Genomic DNA, 19,857 nt, shown 5'->3' with positions numbered 1-19,857 from the left:
GGCTGCCAAGGAGTAATTGTCACTTTAGAGATCTAATTACAAACTGAGCAATCTGCTATTTGGTAAAAGGAAAAAGCTAAGATTCCAATACTTATTGACAAACAAGTCCCGAGCATTGGTTAGATGCATCTTTGAACTGCTTATGTCAACTTCAAGTCAAATAAACTCTCTCCAATGAGCAATGCCAGTAGGTATCCTCAACAAATCTGTGAAGGTAGATGTTTGGAAGGGACTGAGAGTGCTGCTCTGCACAGCCCATGGATTCTTTCAGCCAGGTGGATAGGTTATGAGAGTCCCTGGTCCAAATGCTGCTGATTAACACCTCCTTGCATGACTCGTGAAAGGATACTAGCAGAGAAAACAGTGTTACTGAAGACTATTTGCAGTAGAATATAGTCTTAGACATTAGAATGCATCATTTCAGATCAGGGTTTGCTTGACTTTGACACACGTGTCTCATTGTGATGTTAAAGTGGACCTGTCACCCAGACACAAAAATCTGTATAATAAAAGTCCTTTTCAAATTAAACATGAAATCCAATTTCTATTTTTTATTAAAGCATTCATAGCTGCTGTAAGCTCATTTAAAAATCTCAGATGTCAATCAAATATTGTCTGCCCCTCCTCTATGCCATGGGCATAGAGGCGGGGCAGACAATTACTTTCACTTTCCATTCAGCACTTCCTAGATGTCACTGCTCTCCCCGCATTACCCCGTTCTCCCATTTATTAATTGTGTAGCCAGGGCATGGAAATGGACATCGGGTCCCCCATTCTGGTGCACAAACAAGATTCTGAGATGATGCATGGCTTTCCTTAAAGGAGAAGGAAAGGTTAAAACTAAGTAAGCCTTATCAGAAAGGTCCATCTAAATATACCAGTAAACCCCAAAAGTAGTGCTGCTCTGAGACCCCTGTCAAAAGAAACACTGCATTTCTTTCCTTCTATTGTGTACTCATGAGCTTCTGTATCAGACCTCATTGCCCTGGGCAAGAGCATGCTCAGTTTGTTCCTCTCCCCCTACCCCTCCCTTCTCTACTGTTATCTGAGCCCAAAGCAGGGAGAGACTCAGGCAGGAAGTGATGTCACACCATGTTAATATTGCAGCTCCTATTCTAAACAAACAGAGAGTTTCTAGAGCTTTTTACTCAGGTATGGTAAAACATTCTACAGAATAAATATAGCATTCTATCTTGCACTATTGCAGCTAATCTATTGGCAATAAAATACCTCCGTAGCTTTCGTTTTCCTTTAAAAACAGTGTCCACAAAATGGCTGCTGCCTGCTTGCTATCATTTTGAATTCCCAGACTGAAGGAAACAAGATTCAAATAATTTAAACAGTGTAATTAAAGTTCATTTTGCTTGACTAATGTGATAAAATAGGATTTTGAATAATTTTTTTGGATGACGGGTCCCCTTTAAGGACAAATGTATTACAATATTGAGTTTTTCCATGATTCAAGAAAATTGTGTAAAACATATGTGTTTGAATTTTTTAAAACAGGTATGGGACCTATTAACCAGAATGCTCGGGACCTGGGACTTTCTGGATAATGGGTATTTCTGTAATTTGGATTTTGATAGCTTAAGTCTACTAGAAAATCATGTAAATATTAAATAAACCCAATAGGCTGGTTCTGCTTCCAATAAGGATTAATTATATCTTGGTTTGGATCCTGTACAAGCTGCTGTTTTATTATTATAGATAAAAAGGAATCACTTTAAAAAATTTGGATTATTTGAATGAAATGGAGTCCATGGGAGACAGTCTATCCATAATTCGGAGCATTCTGGATAAGGTGTTTCCCTATAACGGATCCCATAACTGTACATGTTTTTTACACTTGAGAATTATCAGAAAGTTGAACAAAAATTTAAAGGATACAACTCCAAAGAACCACTAAAACCTGCTTCTATAGAAGTCAATGGGAGGTGCATTTTCATTATTCAAGCTATTTTTTTCCAGATTATATTAACAGCTACAATGTGATTGTCATTATGACCAAGTTTAAGTTCACAGAAAAAAATGGAAAAAGAACAAGACGGCCTCCCTATTCGTTAAATTGGCGATTGTTTGGGAATTTGGGATGAGGATGATGCATCTTTATCATTCTTTTGTAAGGTATTGTAACACTATGAATAAGGGTATTCACATGAGATCACTTTACCATTTCTAGACGTGAATTTTCGTATTCAAGAAGGAAAGGTTTGCACAGATCTTTATTGGAAGCCCATCGCCCATAATACATTTTAGAAGTGGACATCCACCTTCCTGCTTGAGAGGCATCCCCGTGGGTCAATTCCTTTGTTTCAGAAGGGTATGCTATACTTGGGATGCTTTTCAGGAACAAGCTATGTTGTTATGGGATGGATTTGTGAAAAGGGTTATACTATAAAAGTACATAAAGTGGCCTATGAAAATGCTGTGTCCTATGATAATTCTGATTTGTTGGTATATAAGAAAAATGCCAATATGTTTAAGAGAGATGTTAATAAGAATAAATCTGAGGGGTCACAAACTACGTTGAGATTTTGCATGACTTTTATTAGGGATTTAATGCCATTTAATGAAGTATTCATAAACACTGGGGAGTCTTACGCCAAGATTCTGTGTTAGCTTTAGGGGCTGATTCATTAAGGGGCCGATTCACTAAGGGTCGAATTTCGAAGTAAAAAATACTTCGAAATTCGACCCTCGAATTGAAATCCTTCGACTTCGAATATCGAAGTCGAAGGATTTAGTGCTAAACGTTCGTTCGATCGATCGAAGGATTTTTCGTTCGATCGAACGATTAAATCCTTCGAATCGAACGATTCGAAGGATTTTAATCCAACGATCGAAGGAAAATCCTTCGATCAAAAAAAGTTTAGCAAGCCTATGGGGACCTTCCCCATAGGCTAACATTGACTTCGGTAGGTTTTATCTGCCGAAGTAGGGGGTCGAAGTTTTTTTTAAAGGGAAAGTACTTCGACTATCGAAGGGTCGAATAGTCGAACGATTTTTCGTTCGAAACGAAGTCGAAGGTCGTAGTCGATGGTCGAAGTAGCCCATTCGATGGTCGAAGTACCCAAAAAATACTTCGAAATTCAAAGTATTTTTCATTCGAATCCTTCACTCGAGCTTAGTGAATCAGCCCCTAAGGGTCGAATATCGAGGGTTAATTAACCCTCGATATTCGACTAGGAATTGAAATCCTTCGACTTCGAATATCGAAGTCGAAGGATTTAGCGCAAATACTGCGATCGTACGATTCGAAAGGATTGTAATCCAATGATCGAAGGAATATCCTTCGATCAAAAAAACTTAGGAAAGCCTATGGGGACCTTCCCCATAGGCTAACATTGACTTCGGTAGCTTTTAGATGGCGAACTAGGGGGTCGAAGTTTTTTTTAAAGAGACAGTACTTCGACTATCGAATGGTTAATTAGTCGAACGATTTTTAGTTCGAATCCTTCGATTTGAAGTCGTAGTCGAAGGTCGAAGTAGCCCATTTGATGGTCGAAGTAGCCCAAAAAATACTTCGAAGTTTTTTTACTTCGAATCCTTCACTCGAATTTAGTGAATCGGCCCCTTAGTGTTGGATAAAACACCTCCTTTTGTGTTTAAGAAAGGTGGAAATTTGGAATCTTGGTTTTCTAAAAGCCTTTATAATTCAAAGGCTAGTGACATGCTCAAGACCTGGTTGAACTATAATGGAAAATTTAAGGGCAGTAGGAACAGATGTAAGTCACGTAATTTCCTAAAAAAAACAGATTCCTTTACTAGTACTTATACAGGGAAAGTGTATGATATTAAACAATATTTTAATTGCCTTTCTAAGGGTTGTGGTTTATTTAGCGTTCTGTTATTGTGGTTCCCAGTATGTGGGCAAAACCACACACAGAGCTTGCACTAGATTTTTGGAACACTTATCAGCAATACAAAGAAAATATTAAGGGGCCAATTCACTAAGGGTCGAATATCGAGGGTTAATTAACCCTCGATATTCGACTAGGAATTAAAATCCTTCGACTCCGAATATCGAAGTCGAAGGATTTAGCGCAGATAGTTCGATCGAACGATCGAAGGATAATTCCTTCGATCGAACGATTAAATCCTTTGAATCGAAAGATTCAAAGGATTTTAATCCAACGAACGAAGGAATATCCTTCGATCAAAAAAAGTTAGCTAAGCCTATGGGGACCTTCCCCATAGGCTAACATTGACTTCGGTAGCTTTTAGATGCCGAACTAGGGGGTCGAAGTTTTTTTTAAAGAGACAGTACTTAGACTATCGAATGGTCGAATAATCAAAGATTTTTACTTCGAAGCCTTCGATTTGAAGTTGTAGTCGTAGTCGAAGGTCGAAGTAGCCCATTCGATGGTCGAAGTAGCCCAAAAAAAACTTCGAAATTCGAAGTTTTTTACCTTCGAATCCTTCACTCGAAGTTAGTGAATCGGCCCCCTAAAGTCAACAATAGCTAAACATGTGGTTCAGGATCATAATGTAATTTCAAATAATAGATAAATCCCATTTTCAAGTAGGTAAGGGTAATTTTGATAGGAGGTTATCCATGAGAGAAGCTTATTGGATCTAGAATTTGAGGACAACTGAGGCATATGTTGGCCTGAATAGGCAATGGGAGGTCTCTTGTTTCTATTACTCTTATTTCCATCTGTCTATTTACTCTTTGTATTTACTCTTTGTAATTTAACCAGTCATTTGGAATGGAACTCTGTGGCAGATTTTTTTCATAACAACTATATTAGGGGTTAATGTTTTTAAAGGGTGGGGTCACATGGGATTTAAAACTGATGGAGGGATGGGACTGAAGAAGTGGCGTGAGGCCACGAAACGTGTTAAGTGTGGATTCCTTCCCCCTTTTTTATGATTACTTTTAAAAGGTGAATAAAAGTTATTTTTTTATATCTTCTCCGTTCATTATTCTGTTTGTGGTTTTGAATTTTTTCTTCTTCGAATAAACTTGTAAAACTTGAATGTTTGCTTATTTATTAAAACATCTGAATAGAAAAAAAACTTAATTGAATACAATCATGTAAAAACCCTAATACCTCGTATTTGTGAGTTTATAAGCTCAAAAAACTCGATTGAAAAAATGGCTTGAATTTTTTAACTACTCCCATTAACTACGGTTGTAGATGCCAAAGCTTTACATTTGAGTTTTTTTGTGCTCAAAAAATACCAAACAATCAAGTTTTTGAAAATATAACTCAAATTGGAGAGTTTTCGTGCAAAAAAAATTGAACTGTGGCAAAAATTCTAATTTGAATGTTGATAAATCACCCCCAAGTGTCAAAACACCCCAGAAGATAATTAATAATAACTGTAAAGCTGTCCATAGACAAGTTTATCAAGTGGAGAAGTCTGGGAGAGGAATGATAGGAAAGGCTTTCTATGAGAGTGAAAGATAAAATATCCATAAAATCTCAATCTGAAGGAGAAATTTATTCAAAGTCAAACTAAGTTTTGTTTCTTGACAAAAACCTTCTGATGTGGATGGAAAGACAGAACCTGAACACAGAGGTGTTTGATTCAAAGCATGGTACAGACAAGGGTTACTCATGGTCAAAGGAGACGTTAGAGATATGTGGAACATTTATCTTGTTTAGGCCCTGATAATGAATGCAGACTCTAAGGGGCAGATTCACTAAGCTGGAGTGAAGGATTCGAATGAAAAATACTTTGAATTTCGAAGTATTTTTTGGGTACTTCGACCATCGAATTGGTTAAATTCGCTTGAATTCGATCGAAATCGAACGAAATCGAACGATTCGAAGTAAAAATCGTTCGACTATTCGACCATTCGATAGTCGAAGTACTTGCCCTTTAAAAAAAACTTCGACCCCCTACTTCGGCAGCTAAAAGCAATGTTAGCCTATGGGGAAGGTCCCAATAGGCTTGCTAACCTTTTTTTGATCGAAGGATTTTCGTTCGATCGTTGGATTAAAATCCTTCGATCGTTCGATCGCAGGATTAGCGCTAAATCCTTCGACTTCGATATTCGAAGTCGAAGGATTTCAATTCGAGGGTCGAATTTCGAAGTATTTTTTACTTCGAAATTCGACCCTTAGTGAATCTGCCCCTAAGACTGCCATCCCTTTTTTGGTCAAAGAAGAAACTGGATCCAGGAAGTGAAGTCGACTTTCTGATAAAATGGGTTTCCAGAACAGATAATGGGGTTGTTCTACCTCAGTGGAGCATGGTTCCAGGAGTAAGGTCAATAGGACAATCATACAACCTATGAGTAGGAAGGATTTCAGCATGCTTCTTCTCATAGCCATTCAAGAATTTACTCTAACACTCAGACAAAGAATCAGATTTATGGGAAACAGAAGAGATCGGAACAGCAAAAACCAGTGTTGTGATGTGTGCCAAAGTTAGTGTGCATGCACGCATCAAGACACATAGGAGACAGTGGATCATAACAAATACTACCACACAATAAACCAAAGAAATATACATCAGTTGCAAAATGCTTCTAAAGACCAGATCATTTTTTTTCAGACATGAAACATGGTAGACATGGCACAACCTGCAGTGGTGTAGGACGTGCACCCAGCCCTCTGCCCCCCACCCCTTCGGACTTGTGTCTGTTGCATGCATTCATGCAAAATGCTTATTGCATATTGCATGCCTGGTAGTTGTGGCACCGAGTGGCATGCCAATTTGTTAGGCATCCCCAGGCTGGAGCTCGCTTCCTTACAAAATGCACCAGCCGGGGTACTTAACAGCAGAGCATGCAGTAATAGTAGTTTAGTAATTACAAAGAAGTTTCTTTTGTGCATGCTCTGGAAAACCTCTAAACATATATTAGTCTAAACCTTCTTAATCTTCATTATTTTCCCTCTGTGGCGGCACACTCTGCACAAAGCACTTTAGGTTACTGCTAGTGATGGGCGAATTTGCGCTGTTTCGCTTCGCCGAAAAATTCGCGAATTTCACGAGAAATTCGTGAAACAGCGAAAAATTCGCGAAACGGCGCCGGCGTCTCGTTTTTGACGCCGGCGTCCGTTTTTGACGCCGGCGCCCGTTTTCCCGACGCCGGCGCCCGTTTTTGACGCCGGCGTCCGTTTTTCGAAAAAAAAAATTTATAACCGCCGGCGAATTTTTTCCGCGAATTTTCGCGGGAGTTTCGCGAATTTATTCGCTGGCGGCTAATCGCGCAAATTCGCCGCGAATTCGCGCCTGGCGAATAAATTCGCCCATCACTAGTTACTGCAAGAAGAGGGGAACAGGCCGGGTAGCAGGTTAATGACTAAAGCCATTAACTTCATTGAGATCTATTCATAGAAACTATTTATGATCTTTTTAATTTGTATTCAGGGATGCAACAAATCCATGATTCGGTAACATAATTATTTAGATTGAGATAGGAAAATTATTTCTATACAAACTCTTTAAAAAGAGAGGAAATTAAGGCAAAATACGCTCATACAATATAAATTCAGTGGAAGCAACAAAAATGCCATGACATGTTTATGACATTTTGGCCATATGAAGGAAAATTCTGTACAGAATTCTGTGAAATAAAAATACATAAAACCTATGCAAATGAATGGGAGTGAGTGATGTGTAAGTGATCTTACATAGTAACATATTAAGTTAGGCTGAAAAAAGACACACATCCATCAAGTCTATATATAACTTGCCTAACTGCCAGTTGATCTAGAGGAAGGAAAAATTCCTTCATGACTCCAAGATGCAATGGGACCAGTCCCTGGATCAACTTGTACTATGAGCTATCTCCCATATCCCTGTATTCCCTCACTTGCTAAACACCATCCAACCCCTTCTTATACCTATCTAATGTATCAGCCTGTACCACTGATTCAGGGAGACAATTCCACATCTTCACAGCTCTCACTGTAAAAAACCCCTTCCGAATATTTAGGTGGAACCTCTTTTCTTCTAATCGGAATGGGTGACCTTGTGTCAGCTGGAAAGACCTACTGGTAAATAAATCATTAGAGAGATTATTATATGATCCCCTTATATATTTATACATAGTTATCATATCACCCCTTAAGCGCCTCTTCTCCAGAGTGAACATCCCCAATTTGGCCAGTCTTTCCTCATAGCTAAGATTTTCCCTTTACCAGCTTAGTTGCCCTTCTCTGTACCCTCTCTAATACAATAATGTCCTGTTTGAGTGATGTAGACCAAAACTGTACGGCATATTCTAGATGGGGCCTTACCAGTGCTCTATACAGTGGGAGAATGAGCCCCTCCTCCCGTGACTCTATGCCCCTTTTAATACAGCTCAAGACCTTATTTGCCCTTGATGCTGCTGACTGGCATTGCTTGCTACAGACAAGTTTATTATCTACAAGGACTCCAAGGTCCTTTTCCATTATGGATTTGCCTAGTACAGTCCCATTAAGGGTATAAGTGGATATTTTTACATCCCAGGTGCATGACTTTACATTTATCAACATTGAATCTCATTTGATAAATGTAAAGATTGCCAGTTGTCAAGATCCTGCTGCAAGGATGTTGCATCTTTGAAAGCGATTTTATATATCTACATACAAAATACTTTATAGCAATAGATACAGGTCTGAGATCTGTCATGCAAAACTCATTATCTAGAAAGCTCTGTTGGAATACAGCCATATTTTTATTTCTTCATTTTTTGACTGATTTGGATTTTTCTCAATAGTAATAAGACGGCGTCTTGTATTTAAATCCATGTTCACTGTAAAACAATACTACTGGATTTTTAATGTTTTTGAAGTCTTATAGCCTGGTTCCCGTTATTACAGAATGGGCCCCTGTATGAAATCCATAGGCCCTAGCCATTCAAGATAACATACCCCTCTCCAATACTTATATTGTGGATGAGAATTTTTTAGGATAAATTAGTCCCCTTTACTGTATATGACAGGAAGGGGCCGATTCACTAACTTCGAGTGAAGGATTCAAAGTGTTTTTTGGGCTACTTCGACCTTCGACTACGACTTCAACTTCGAATCGAAGGATTCGAACTAAAAATCGTTTGACTATTCAACCATTCGATAGTCGAAGTACTGTCTCTTTAAGAAAAAACTTCGACCCCCTAGTTCGCCATCTAAAACCTAACGAACTTAGGCTTGCCTACGTTTATTTTTGGTCGAAGGATAATCCTTCGATCGAACGATCAAACTATTTGCGCTAAAATCCTTCGACTTCGATATTCGAAGTCGAAGGATTTTAATTCCCAGTCGAATATCAAGGGTTAATTAACCCTCGGTATTAGACCCTTGGTGTATGCATAACATGTGCAACAAATATTACTTCATTGTTGATTGGTTGAATACAACTCTTATTTTGTGCAGGTGCCGAAAGATTTTTACCCTTAATGCTTTAGTCCTTATTCCAAATATCAGAGGATTGAGGAGAGGAGGGAAAACTATAAAAGTTACAGAGAGCAGAATTTGGGCAAAAAGGGGGAGATTGTTGTTCCCCAGTCTGAATCTAATGAAAATGAACAGCGCCCCAACCAAGAAGATAGAAAAGCCAAGTAAGTGGGTGACCACAGTGTGAATGGCTTTCTCACAGGCTTCCTTGGTAATCTTCAGACAGACCATAAAGATCTTTAGGTAGGAATAAGCAATGATCATCAGGGTGAAAACCAACATAATAACAGTGCCTACTGTCCCATAGACATTATTTACCAAAGTATCTCCACAGGACAAAACAATTAGGGAAAGATTATCACAAAAAATATTTTTGATTTGTGTCCCACAATAAGAAAGTCTTGCAGATAAAATCACAGTAACTAAGACAGTGATGAAGGAGTAAGAAAAGAAACCCAGGATAAGTATAACAGCTTTCCTGTTGGTCATTATGGTGGCATATCTCAAGGGGTCACACACAGCCAAATACCTGTCATAGGCCATGATTGTAAATGAGAATATCTCAAAAAAGGCATATGTTATTATACCAAGAACTTGGAGAAAGCAGCCAGTGTGTGAGATCTGATGAGATGAAGTCAACAAGTCAATGATCAGCTTGGGAAAGAAAGAGCTGCTTCCCAACATTCCATTGAAGGTGAGATTACAAATGAATATGTACATGGGCTCATGGAGGCTTTCTTCTGTCAGAACCACAAGCACAATCTCCAAGCTCAACAGCATTATAAATATGTATACGAACAGGGAGAGAATGCAGTAGAGATATCTCAGTTCCTCCATCTGCACAATTCCAAGAAGAACAAAGTTCCTGCTAACCGAAGAGACATTTTCCATAGTTTTTCTGCTCCTAACAGATCTCTACAGCCCTGTTTGGAAATAAAGAACTGATGACTTTTCAGATACAGAATTACATGAAAAACATTATAATTTCCATTCTAAACATAAAACAATAAGATTCGTCTGCTCATACCAGATTTTTTCTGCAACCCTGTTTAGAAATAAATAACTGATGATCCTGCAGTGTCATTGATATATGGAGACATACACTTTGCATGACTAAAGGGTTATACAGTTGTGATGATGACAAAAGTCTCTTCTGCACCAAGACAAGACATCATATAAATGCTATTCATACCATACCTTGTAATGCAAGTTCAAATCTGCTTCAGAATGAGTTGTGCCTTATTTAAATAGTTGGATGAAGATACGTAACCACCTCTGAGTCCTCTCCAGTGCAGTCTCAGTGGAGGTTCTATGTGCATGTACAATCCACAAATGAATTCTTTGAAATATTTCATTTTTTTATGATCTATAAATAACACAGAAAAAAAAAACATTTTCTAGAAATTATAGCAAGTGAAGATGCCGTAATACTGGAGAATTGCTGTTACATGTAGGTTCATGGATGAGAGGAGGAATAGCAGTTGGCAAATAATGGCCTGGATCTTGATTACACTAATACCACCAACCATCCAAGCATCATCCATGACATTGTACCACCTCAGATAATTCACCTAATTCTCAGACTTCCCCATTGATATTCCCCATTATGCCCTGGCAGATGGGACTTTTTGTCTACTGCTACCCTCAGGCAGAGAACAGTGAAAGATAAAAACATCCTTCTCTGTCTGTTGGGTGGACCTTGGTCCCAGAATATTAGCTTTAGTGTGTTAGTGCTGTTATTCACTAACATAAGGAGTGGTGTGTTGGAGTGGGGTATGTAGTCTATCACTGTTCTTTGCCTTGGGAAAGTGGCAGACAAATTACCCCACGCCAGGGTTTATATTTATCTTGAAGAGCAAACACTGAGCTCAACTATGGGGCAAATTTACTTACCTCCGTAGATCCGCCAGCGTTGTCTTTGCTGCACTTCACCGAACTTCGCCAGGCGTATATTCGTCAGGACATCTCAAATTCACGAAGATCCGAAGTTCCTTTACCGATCGTTTCCGAAGTTTCGCTAGTGAAGTTACGATGAGCGGTCCGAAGTTGCGCTAGCGAAGGCTAATTTGCATAGGGTGCCAAATTTGAATTTCAATGGACGTGTATGCAGCAGCACATACAGAACACTACAGAAGCGCAGGGAAACTTAATAAAAGTTTATTTAGGTGTTCTAATACCCTACACATGTGCCCACAGTATAGTTAAGGTGCCACAAATGTAGGGGGAAAGGTGGGCACCCTAAAAAATTTTTTGATCTTTTTCAGCCTATCGCGAGCGTTTTTTGGTACTTAGAAAAAATGTCAACTATTTTGGACTTTTTTTTAAAACTCCTATCTACTCTATTGCACTTTGCCTGCTCTAACTTGGGGAAGAAAACTCTGGCGAAGGAGGTCACGTTCAGAAAAAGACCAATGTTAGTAAATTTGCGTATTTTCACCCCTTCGCCACAGTGCAACTTTGCCAGCGTTAGGGTGCGAAGTTGCGGTAGGCTATCATCATCGCTGCTGTATTTTCGCCAGGGTGAATGATAGTAAATTTGCGAAGATGCGAAATGACTTCACACTGGCGAATTTTCACCAGCGTTAGTCACTTCGCCCTTTAGTAAATTTGACCCTCAGACTACCCTGGGTGCAGGTGATAAAAGTAAAAAGCTTAACCTTAAGATTAGGGAGTTTATGTATGTCATTAGCATTAACATTGGCATATTCATACAAAGTTGCACAACGGAGCTCATGGGTGCCATCTTCAGTATCTTCAGATTCCTCCAGTAAGTGAGCGACATAGACATTTCGCATGCATGCACAGTTGGAGCCAGTCTGGTATTCGTGCTTACTGCGCATGTGGAAGCTCCAAAGATTGCCAAAGGAAAACAAGAGCATCCAAAGATGAGCCAATCGAGGAAAGGGAATGGGGTTTTTTGCTTAACGTGGGTTTAGATCTCCTTTAAGTTATGTGCTCCTATAAGCCCCAGTAAAAGTATCCTTCTTTGAGATGCCTAACCTTGACGTGTATTGTCTGGGCTGAGAAAAAGACCAGGCTGAGCCTTAGGACCCCTTAAAGGAGAAGGAACCCCTCCCTCCCCCCACAGGATGCCTCCAATTGCCCCCACCCCATGCCATCAACTAGTCTCAAAAGTGCCATCTTATACTGCTTTCTGTTCTGTTCATTTGAAACCAATTCAAACATGGCTTCAACTGTGCTTGCTCCATGTTTCTGATCAAACAGAACATCACTAGAAGCAGCGCAAGATGGCAAGAATGCCAACCCCACTGCACAAAAAAACATGTGATTGAGTTTTGGATATGGGCATTTATGTAGTAGATCACCTATCTCTTCATCCAATAATCTGTTCTCCATATTTCCAATCTAAACAATATAAGGCCACACATGCTGAAGACAGTCCACTTTTAACCATCACTGTTTTTGCATAAATAGAAGGCTTAGTGAACAGCCCAGAATACGTTGACATTTTAAAAACGTTCTCCTCTATCCCATTATTGAGTAACCAGGAACTCCTCAGCTTAGTAACCCATCTATGTGGATCTTAAATGATGTCTGGAACAATGTGATAGCATTCAGAGAACTGCAGTATTTTCCAGATTCAGAATGTTTTAATTATTACAAAATCTGATGCACTCAACATTGAACATAGGAGAAGGCCTCTGGTGTGGAAAGATTATAGCCTGTAGGGACACCTTTATCAACACAGTAGTTGTGAATATTTGAGTAGTAAGTGTAACCTTATTTTACTTCTGCTTCACTACAGTTTCCTTTCTTGACTCTTTCTCACATATGAGATGGCCAAAATACTTATATAGTTCGCTCCTTAAACATTGTTAAGGCACATCACACAGAGATAGATTTGTGCCAGTGAAGGTGTTTACAGTTTATCAGTCCATTTCCATATCCATTTATAGATAGCATTAAAGAATGTGCACTGGAATTGCTTCTGCTCTGGACAGATATGGTACCCAGGGCACAAATAACTACTCACCTAACTGGCCTTCAAGCTGGGCCCCCTTAGCTCATAACAAGGTTACAGATATATAGAAACATTGGGGTGTCACCCTGCTATAGTTCCAGGGGTACCCAGGGCACAAATAAACACTCACCCCAAATCTCCCCCTAACTGACCTTCAGGCTGGGCCCCCTTAGCTCATAACAAGGTTACAGATATATAGAAACATTGGGGTAACAGTCACCCTGCTATAGTTCCAGGGGTACCCAGGGTACAAATAAGCACTCACCTCAAATCTCCCACTAACTGGCCTTCAGACTGGGCCCCCTTAGCTCATAACAAGGTTACAGATATATAGAAACATTGGGGTAACAGTCACCCTGCTATAGTTCCAGGGGTACCCAGGGCACAAATGAGCACTCACCCCAAATCTCCCCCTAACTGGCCTTCAGACTCGGCCCCCTTAGCTCATAACAAGGTTACAGATATATAGAAACCTTGGGGTAACAGTTACCCTGCTATAGTTCCAGGGGTACCCAAAGCACAAGCACTCACCCCAAATCTCCCCCTAACTGGCCTTCAGGCTGGGCCACCTTAGTTCATAACAAGGTTACAGATATATAGAAAAATTGAGGTAACAGTCACCTTGCTATAGTTCCAGGGGTACTCAGGGCACAAATAAGCACTCACACCAAATCTCCCCCTAACTGGCCTTCAGGCTGGGCCACCTTATCTCATAACAAGGTTACAGATATATAGAAACATTGGGGTAACAGTCATCCTGCTATAGCTCCAGGGGTACCCAGGACACAAATAAGCACTTGCCCCAAATCTCCCCCTAACTGGCCTTCAGGCTGGGCCCCCTTAGCTCATAACAAGGTTACAGATATATAGAAACATTGGGGTAACAGTCACCCTGCTATAGTTCCAGGGGTACCCAGGGCACAAGCACTCACCCCAAATCTCCCTCTAACTGACCTTCAGGCTGGGCCCCCTTAGTTCATAACAAGGTTACAGATATATAGAAACATTGGGGTAACAGTCATCCTGCTATAGTTCCAGGGGTACCCAGGGCACAAGCACTCACCCCAAATCTCCCTCTAACTGACCTTCAGACTGGGCCCCCTTAGCTCATAACAAGGTTACAGATATATAGAAACATTGGGGTAACAGTCACCCTGCTATAGTTCCAGGGGTACCCAGGGCACAAGCACTCACCCCAAATCTCCCTCTAACTGACCTTTAGGCTGGGCCCCCTTAGTTCATAACAAGGTTACAGATATATAGAAACATTGGGGTAACAGTCACCCTGCTATAGTTCCAGGGGTACCCAGGGTACCCAAGGCGGTTAATTGCAAAATTGCTAAACGCACGTGACAGGGACAAGATCCTAACGCTGGCCAGAGGACAATGCCCTTTAAAACACCTTGCTTCAACTATTTCAATCTACGCTGACTACTCCATGGAGGTCCAGAGGCAGAGGCAGGGGCGATCCTGGCCCATCTGCCGCCTGAGGCAGCAGAGGTTGCTGCTGCCCCCCCTCCCCACGGAAATTTGCTCTTAAAGTACCAGGAGAAGCATTTTTGCTGCCCCTGGTACCTAGTGGGGCACTGCCGCCTGAGGCGACAGCTTAAACTTGCCTCATTGGTGAAGCTCCCCTGGGCAGAGGGCAGGCTTCCAAAGCGGGAAAAATCATCTACGCACAGAAGGGCTCACCTACGCCATGCTATACCCAGCGAAGCTGCTGGTTCAAGCAGACGGGCGCACACATTTTTTTACTACGCCACAAGAGTTCACCCAATGGCTGGATGCAAGAGGTGCGCGTCCGTGAAATTCTCACAGCGCTGGCAACAACCGTGGCAGTCCCATCTCATTCTGTAGCTACGTACAGTATGTAAGTTTTTTCACATATGTTTCAGCTTGATAGCTCTAAGGGTTCTGTACTGTCCTGCACCGGGTTTTTCACTAAATATCACTAGTTGGAATGTGAGGGGCGTCAATGACCCGATAAAGCGCAGGTTAGTTATGGACTTCCTAAACAGACACCATACTGCTATAGCCTTTCTGCAGGAAACCCACCTAATTGGTTCCAAGACACTGGCTTTGCGCAGGCCCTGGGTCGGGTGGGCCTACCAAGCAGGGTACTCGACCCATTCCTCAGGGGTCTCCATACTAATAGGTAAAAGTGTCCCTTTTAGATTTGGCAACATAAAGACAGATTCCAAGGGGCGATATATTTTTGTATATGGCTTTATCCATTCGTGTGAGATTTTACTAGCTAATATTTATATCCCCCCTCCGTTCGAGACCCAAGTCTTGCAAGTCTTAGTGGACCAAATTACTCAGTACCCCCATGCTTTGGTCATAGCAGCAGGAGACTTCAATGAAGTCATGTCCCCAGAGTTGGACAGGTTATGGAAAGGCCCCTGCACAGCTTCCCACAAAGCAACTGGGCTCAATAAGATGGCAGAGGCACTAGCGCTAATTGACATATGGCGGGCCACTAATCCAGATAAACAGCTTTTTTCATGTTACACGATTGCTCACCAAGCCTTGTCCAGAATAGACACGGCCCTCATAAACACGGCGGCTGTCCCATATGTCACTAGAGTGGATTACCTCCCTAGAGGCATCTCAGACCATGCCCCGCTACAACTTCAGTTCCAACCCCCACACAAAGCTGAAAAGCCTCGTCCCTCTATTAACCCGGTTTGGTTAAACATACTGGACAACTTCAAGGCAGTAGAGGGGGTCATTGATGACTTTCAGGCCATGAATACTGGTATCCCCACAACAGTTCCTATTTGGGATTCCTTTAAAGGGTACTTGCGCAACTCTATTGATGTTACGGAATATAACATTTAACAGTGGCAACCAGGTAGAGAAAATCCAACTATACGCTGATGATACACTGGTGTATTTGGGGGACCGAGACCAGTCGCTACTGGCACTGGTGGAACTTACGAGGGACTTCGGTCGAGTGTCCGGCCTACAGACTAACACAGCTAAATCAGTGTTGTTCTTGGTAGATGAACAGAGACAGGGGGAAACATTAACTGAATGCCCGCTTCAGGTAGTGACCACCTTTACCTACCTCCGAGTCCAAATAACACTGCCACTTACAAAATTCCAAGCCCTAAACATTGATACTCTTATCAAATGGACCCAAAACAAACTCAAAGCATGGGAAATGTTTCCTATAGGCCCGGCAGGTAGAATACAGCTAATCAAAATGTTCATACTGCCGAAATGGTTATATATCCTGTTGCATTCACCGGTGTATCTCCCTACAAAATTATTCAATGCCACCAACAGTATGCTGAGCAAATTTATATGGGGACCTTCTAGGCCTAGGTTGAGATTGGCCACCTTAATGAGACCCAGAGAGGGGGAGGCATGGCACTCCCTGACCTGTATCTTTACTTTATAGCAGCTCAACTGGTCCATATTATGCCAATGATCCATCACGATGTATCTCCCCCACTGTACCAACTGTGGGCTGATGCAGCTAAGAACCCCTACACGCCCTGGGTTACTCTTTTGAGCAAAGACCCCCGCAAATCCAATTCGCCTTTGCCTACGCTGCAGGGCAGGATCCTAAACATAGCACATAAACTGGTAGGTTATACTGGGATAGCCCCGCAAACCCCGATTTGGGCAATCAAGGCGTTTGCAAGGCTGGCAGCTGGACCTCCCCCAGAAATCTGGCTCAGACTTAAATTGGAAACTTTAGCGGATGTCTGGGAAGAAGGACGAGTTATATCCTTACAGCAATTGCAAGAAACTAGAGACCTCCCTGGGTCATAATGGCTAATGCACCATAGGATTAGTACGTCCTTAACAGAGTATTTTAGACACAATAACCAAACGATAGGTCCTTCCCCAATTGTTGAAACGCTGATGGAGCCTAACCATAGAAAGAAAATATCCACCCTATACAAACTACTTAGTGAACCTCTCTATGTAGACAGTGAGATAAAAGCAAGAGGTGCTCGGGAAACTGACCTAGGCCCAATCTTAGATGATCAATGGGAATGGGAGTTAAGTTCCCCTAAGATAGTGGCCTACTCCAGCAGGCACAGTCTGCTCCAGCTATACCTAATACACAGAGCTTACTACACGATGCAGAGATTGTATGCTATGCAGGCAGTGCCTTCCCCTCTCTGCCTCAGATGTAAAAAGGAAACAGCCACACTGCTCCACACGGTTTGGGGTTGTACTGAAATACAGCACTACTGGAAAGACATTATCTTATGGTTGGATAGATCTATTCCTGACTGGGGGGAGGGAAACACTAGGAACTGTTTGTTGACACTGGACTTGGGTGAATCATTGGATGTGCACACTAAACAGTTCATCACTAAGGCACTATTTCAGGCTCGGCAACTAATCACACTACATTGGAAGGACTCCCTTCCACCCTCAGTATCAGAATGGAAAAAGGCTATGGAGGACATGGTAAATTTTGAGCGGGTTATTCTAGACAAAAGAGGCCAGATGCTTAAATATATTCAAACTTGGCATGACTCATTACAAATAAGGACGTCATGAGATGCTGCTAGGTTATTATTGTGATTACAGGTGTTGCTGGAAATGCCATTTAGGAGGGGTCTGGCGGGATTGGGTGCACGTGCGTGGAACCCAGGGATATTCCAAGTGATTACATGCTTAGAGGCCTTTATTGTACTTCAGTCTATGTATACCCTTGTCTAACATGACTGTATGGAATGTTTGTGTTATATGTACATGCTGAAATATTTTCTCAATAAACCTTCTTTGAGTAAAAAAAAGAAATGAAAATATCTTCAAGAACATTACAATTACGAATTTGTTTTCTTTTTCTTTTTTTTTAAAATTCTTTATTTCTTAAAAAAAAATTCCAAATCATATGGGAAGGGTACAGAAAGAATTTGTTTTCAACATAATATGCCACTTCTCATTTATTCTGGGTTACTGCACAGGTATGTCCTTTGGGATCCCACAGTAAATAAAGCTCAGGAGACACGTCCCTGCCATTGAGAACCTATATAAATGCACATGGATCTTCCACTGTATTCCATTGGCAACAAAACAAAGACCTTTAGCTACAGAATAGAATTCATATTGGCATCTGCTAATAGATGTTGGTCAGAAATGAATTTTGCTTGTTCGACTCTAAAGGTGGAATGATTGAGTTGAAGATTTGTTGACTGGACCGGCTGTTCTCTTGCTCTTTGCCATGGTATGTGTTTCTGTTTAGAGTATGGCTTCTGATTCATAAACCAAAACATTTCAACTAAAAAGATGGAGAAAGCATCCAATCTGAGCTCCAGTTTTTTGCTGCTTGGACTCGTGGAGATGGAAGGACTTTGGTACATTTATTGCTTTGTTTGTCTCATCACTTACACATTCATAATGATTCTGAGCGCCATCATCGTGCTTGTGATCATGACCAAGGAAAGCCTTCATGAACCCATGTACGTTCTCATATGCAACCTCGTAATCAACGGCATATTCGGAAGTTCAACTTTTTTCCCAAAACTAATAGCTGACCTTTTCTCTTCATCGAAAATGATCTCCAGAGGTTCCTGCCTCAGCCAGGCTTTCTGTGTCTTGTTCTTTGCCTTTTTTGAAATCTGTACTTTTACTATAATGGCCTATGACCGATACCTGGCTGTCTGTTACCCTTTGCAATATGTCCTTATCATGACAATAGAGAAGACATTGACGTTTATCATTGCATCTTTTGCCTTCACCTTCACGTCGGTCTTGGTTGCAATCCTTCTTTCTGCCAGACTCCCCCTTTGTGGATCACAAATCAAAAATATCTTTTGTGATAACATGTCTTTTTTCATACTTTCTTGTACCGACACGTCTATCAATAATGTCTATGGTGCCGCCGTATTCATGATTTTTTTGGTGTTTACCCTATTGGTCATAACCTATTCCTACCTAAGGATATTTGTCATCTGCTTTAAGATTTCCAAGCATGCCTGCGAAAAGGCAATCCATACACTGGTCACTCATTTGCTGAATTTTTCTATTTTCCTCATAGGGGTCTTGTTTATATTTATTAGGTACAGGCTGGGGAACATTGATCTCCCACTGGGGGTGCAAATTCTGCTGTCAGCTACCTGCTTGGTTATTCCTCCTCTACTCAACCCTTTTATATACGGAATAAGGACAAAAGCTCTAAAAATTAAAATCAGCCACTTTCTGCAAAACGTAATTGTTTGGAATAAATTATAAAAAAAATCCAGATGCGTGTTTTTCTCATATATTTAATTATTTTAGTAAATTGTAATAAATTAGTATGACACTGCACATTATATGATAAATATCTGTGTAAAGCTTCAGTTGATGGCTGATGGTTCCATACAGAATTTTTCCATGTAGAATATGTGGCTCCTAGGCAGAGCTAGTGAGAAAGACTCCAGGGAACAAGAGTTTAAATTAGCAAATACAATCCCATATAATAATCCCTCTGTGCTCTACATGAAAATGTACTAATTTGACTACTGTACCAAATGTGGACTTACATGTTTTTCAGGGTTTAATACTCATTGCCAATGCAAAAGATTC

At 40.9% G+C, this 19,857-nt stretch overlaps 2 protein-coding genes across 2 annotated transcripts; one reads left to right on the top strand and one right to left on the bottom strand.

Moving 5' to 3' along the window:
- Positions 1-9,272: 9,272 nt before the first annotated feature.
- Positions 9,273-10,235, bottom strand: LOC108705420 (olfactory receptor 8H1). Its single transcript, XM_018242293.2, has one exon. It carries the CDS (start codon positions 10,227-10,229, stop codon positions 9,273-9,275), a length of 957 nt encoding a protein of 318 aa, XP_018097782.2. The 5' UTR covers positions 10,230-10,235.
- An 8,335-nt stretch (positions 10,236-18,570) lies between these two features.
- LOC121399768 (olfactory receptor 52B6-like) lies at positions 18,571-19,524 on the top strand. The gene has a single exon (XM_041581330.1). The coding sequence runs from the start codon at positions 18,580-18,582 to the stop codon at positions 19,522-19,524; it is 945 nt and encodes a 314-aa protein (XP_041437264.1). The 5' UTR covers positions 18,571-18,579.
- Positions 19,525-19,857: the final 333 nt, after the last annotated feature.

The sequence above is a fragment of the Xenopus laevis genome, chromosome 2L (genome assembly GCF_017654675.1).
Source record: "Xenopus laevis strain J_2021 chromosome 2L, Xenopus_laevis_v10.1, whole genome shotgun sequence".
NCBI lineage: Eukaryota > Metazoa > Chordata > Amphibia > Anura > Pipidae > Xenopus > Xenopus laevis.
This window is presented reverse-complemented; position numbering and strand designations above follow the sequence as displayed.

Bases quoted from the DNA above. Each gene is read 5' to 3' on its own strand.
- LOC108705420 (XM_018242293.2), bottom strand. From the start codon at position 10,229: ATGGAAAATGTCTCTTCGGTTAGCAGGAACTTTGTTCTTCTTGGAATT.
- LOC121399768 (XM_041581330.1), top strand. From the start codon at position 18,580: ATGGAGAAAGCATCCAATCTGAGCTCCAGTTTTTTGCTGCTTGGACTC.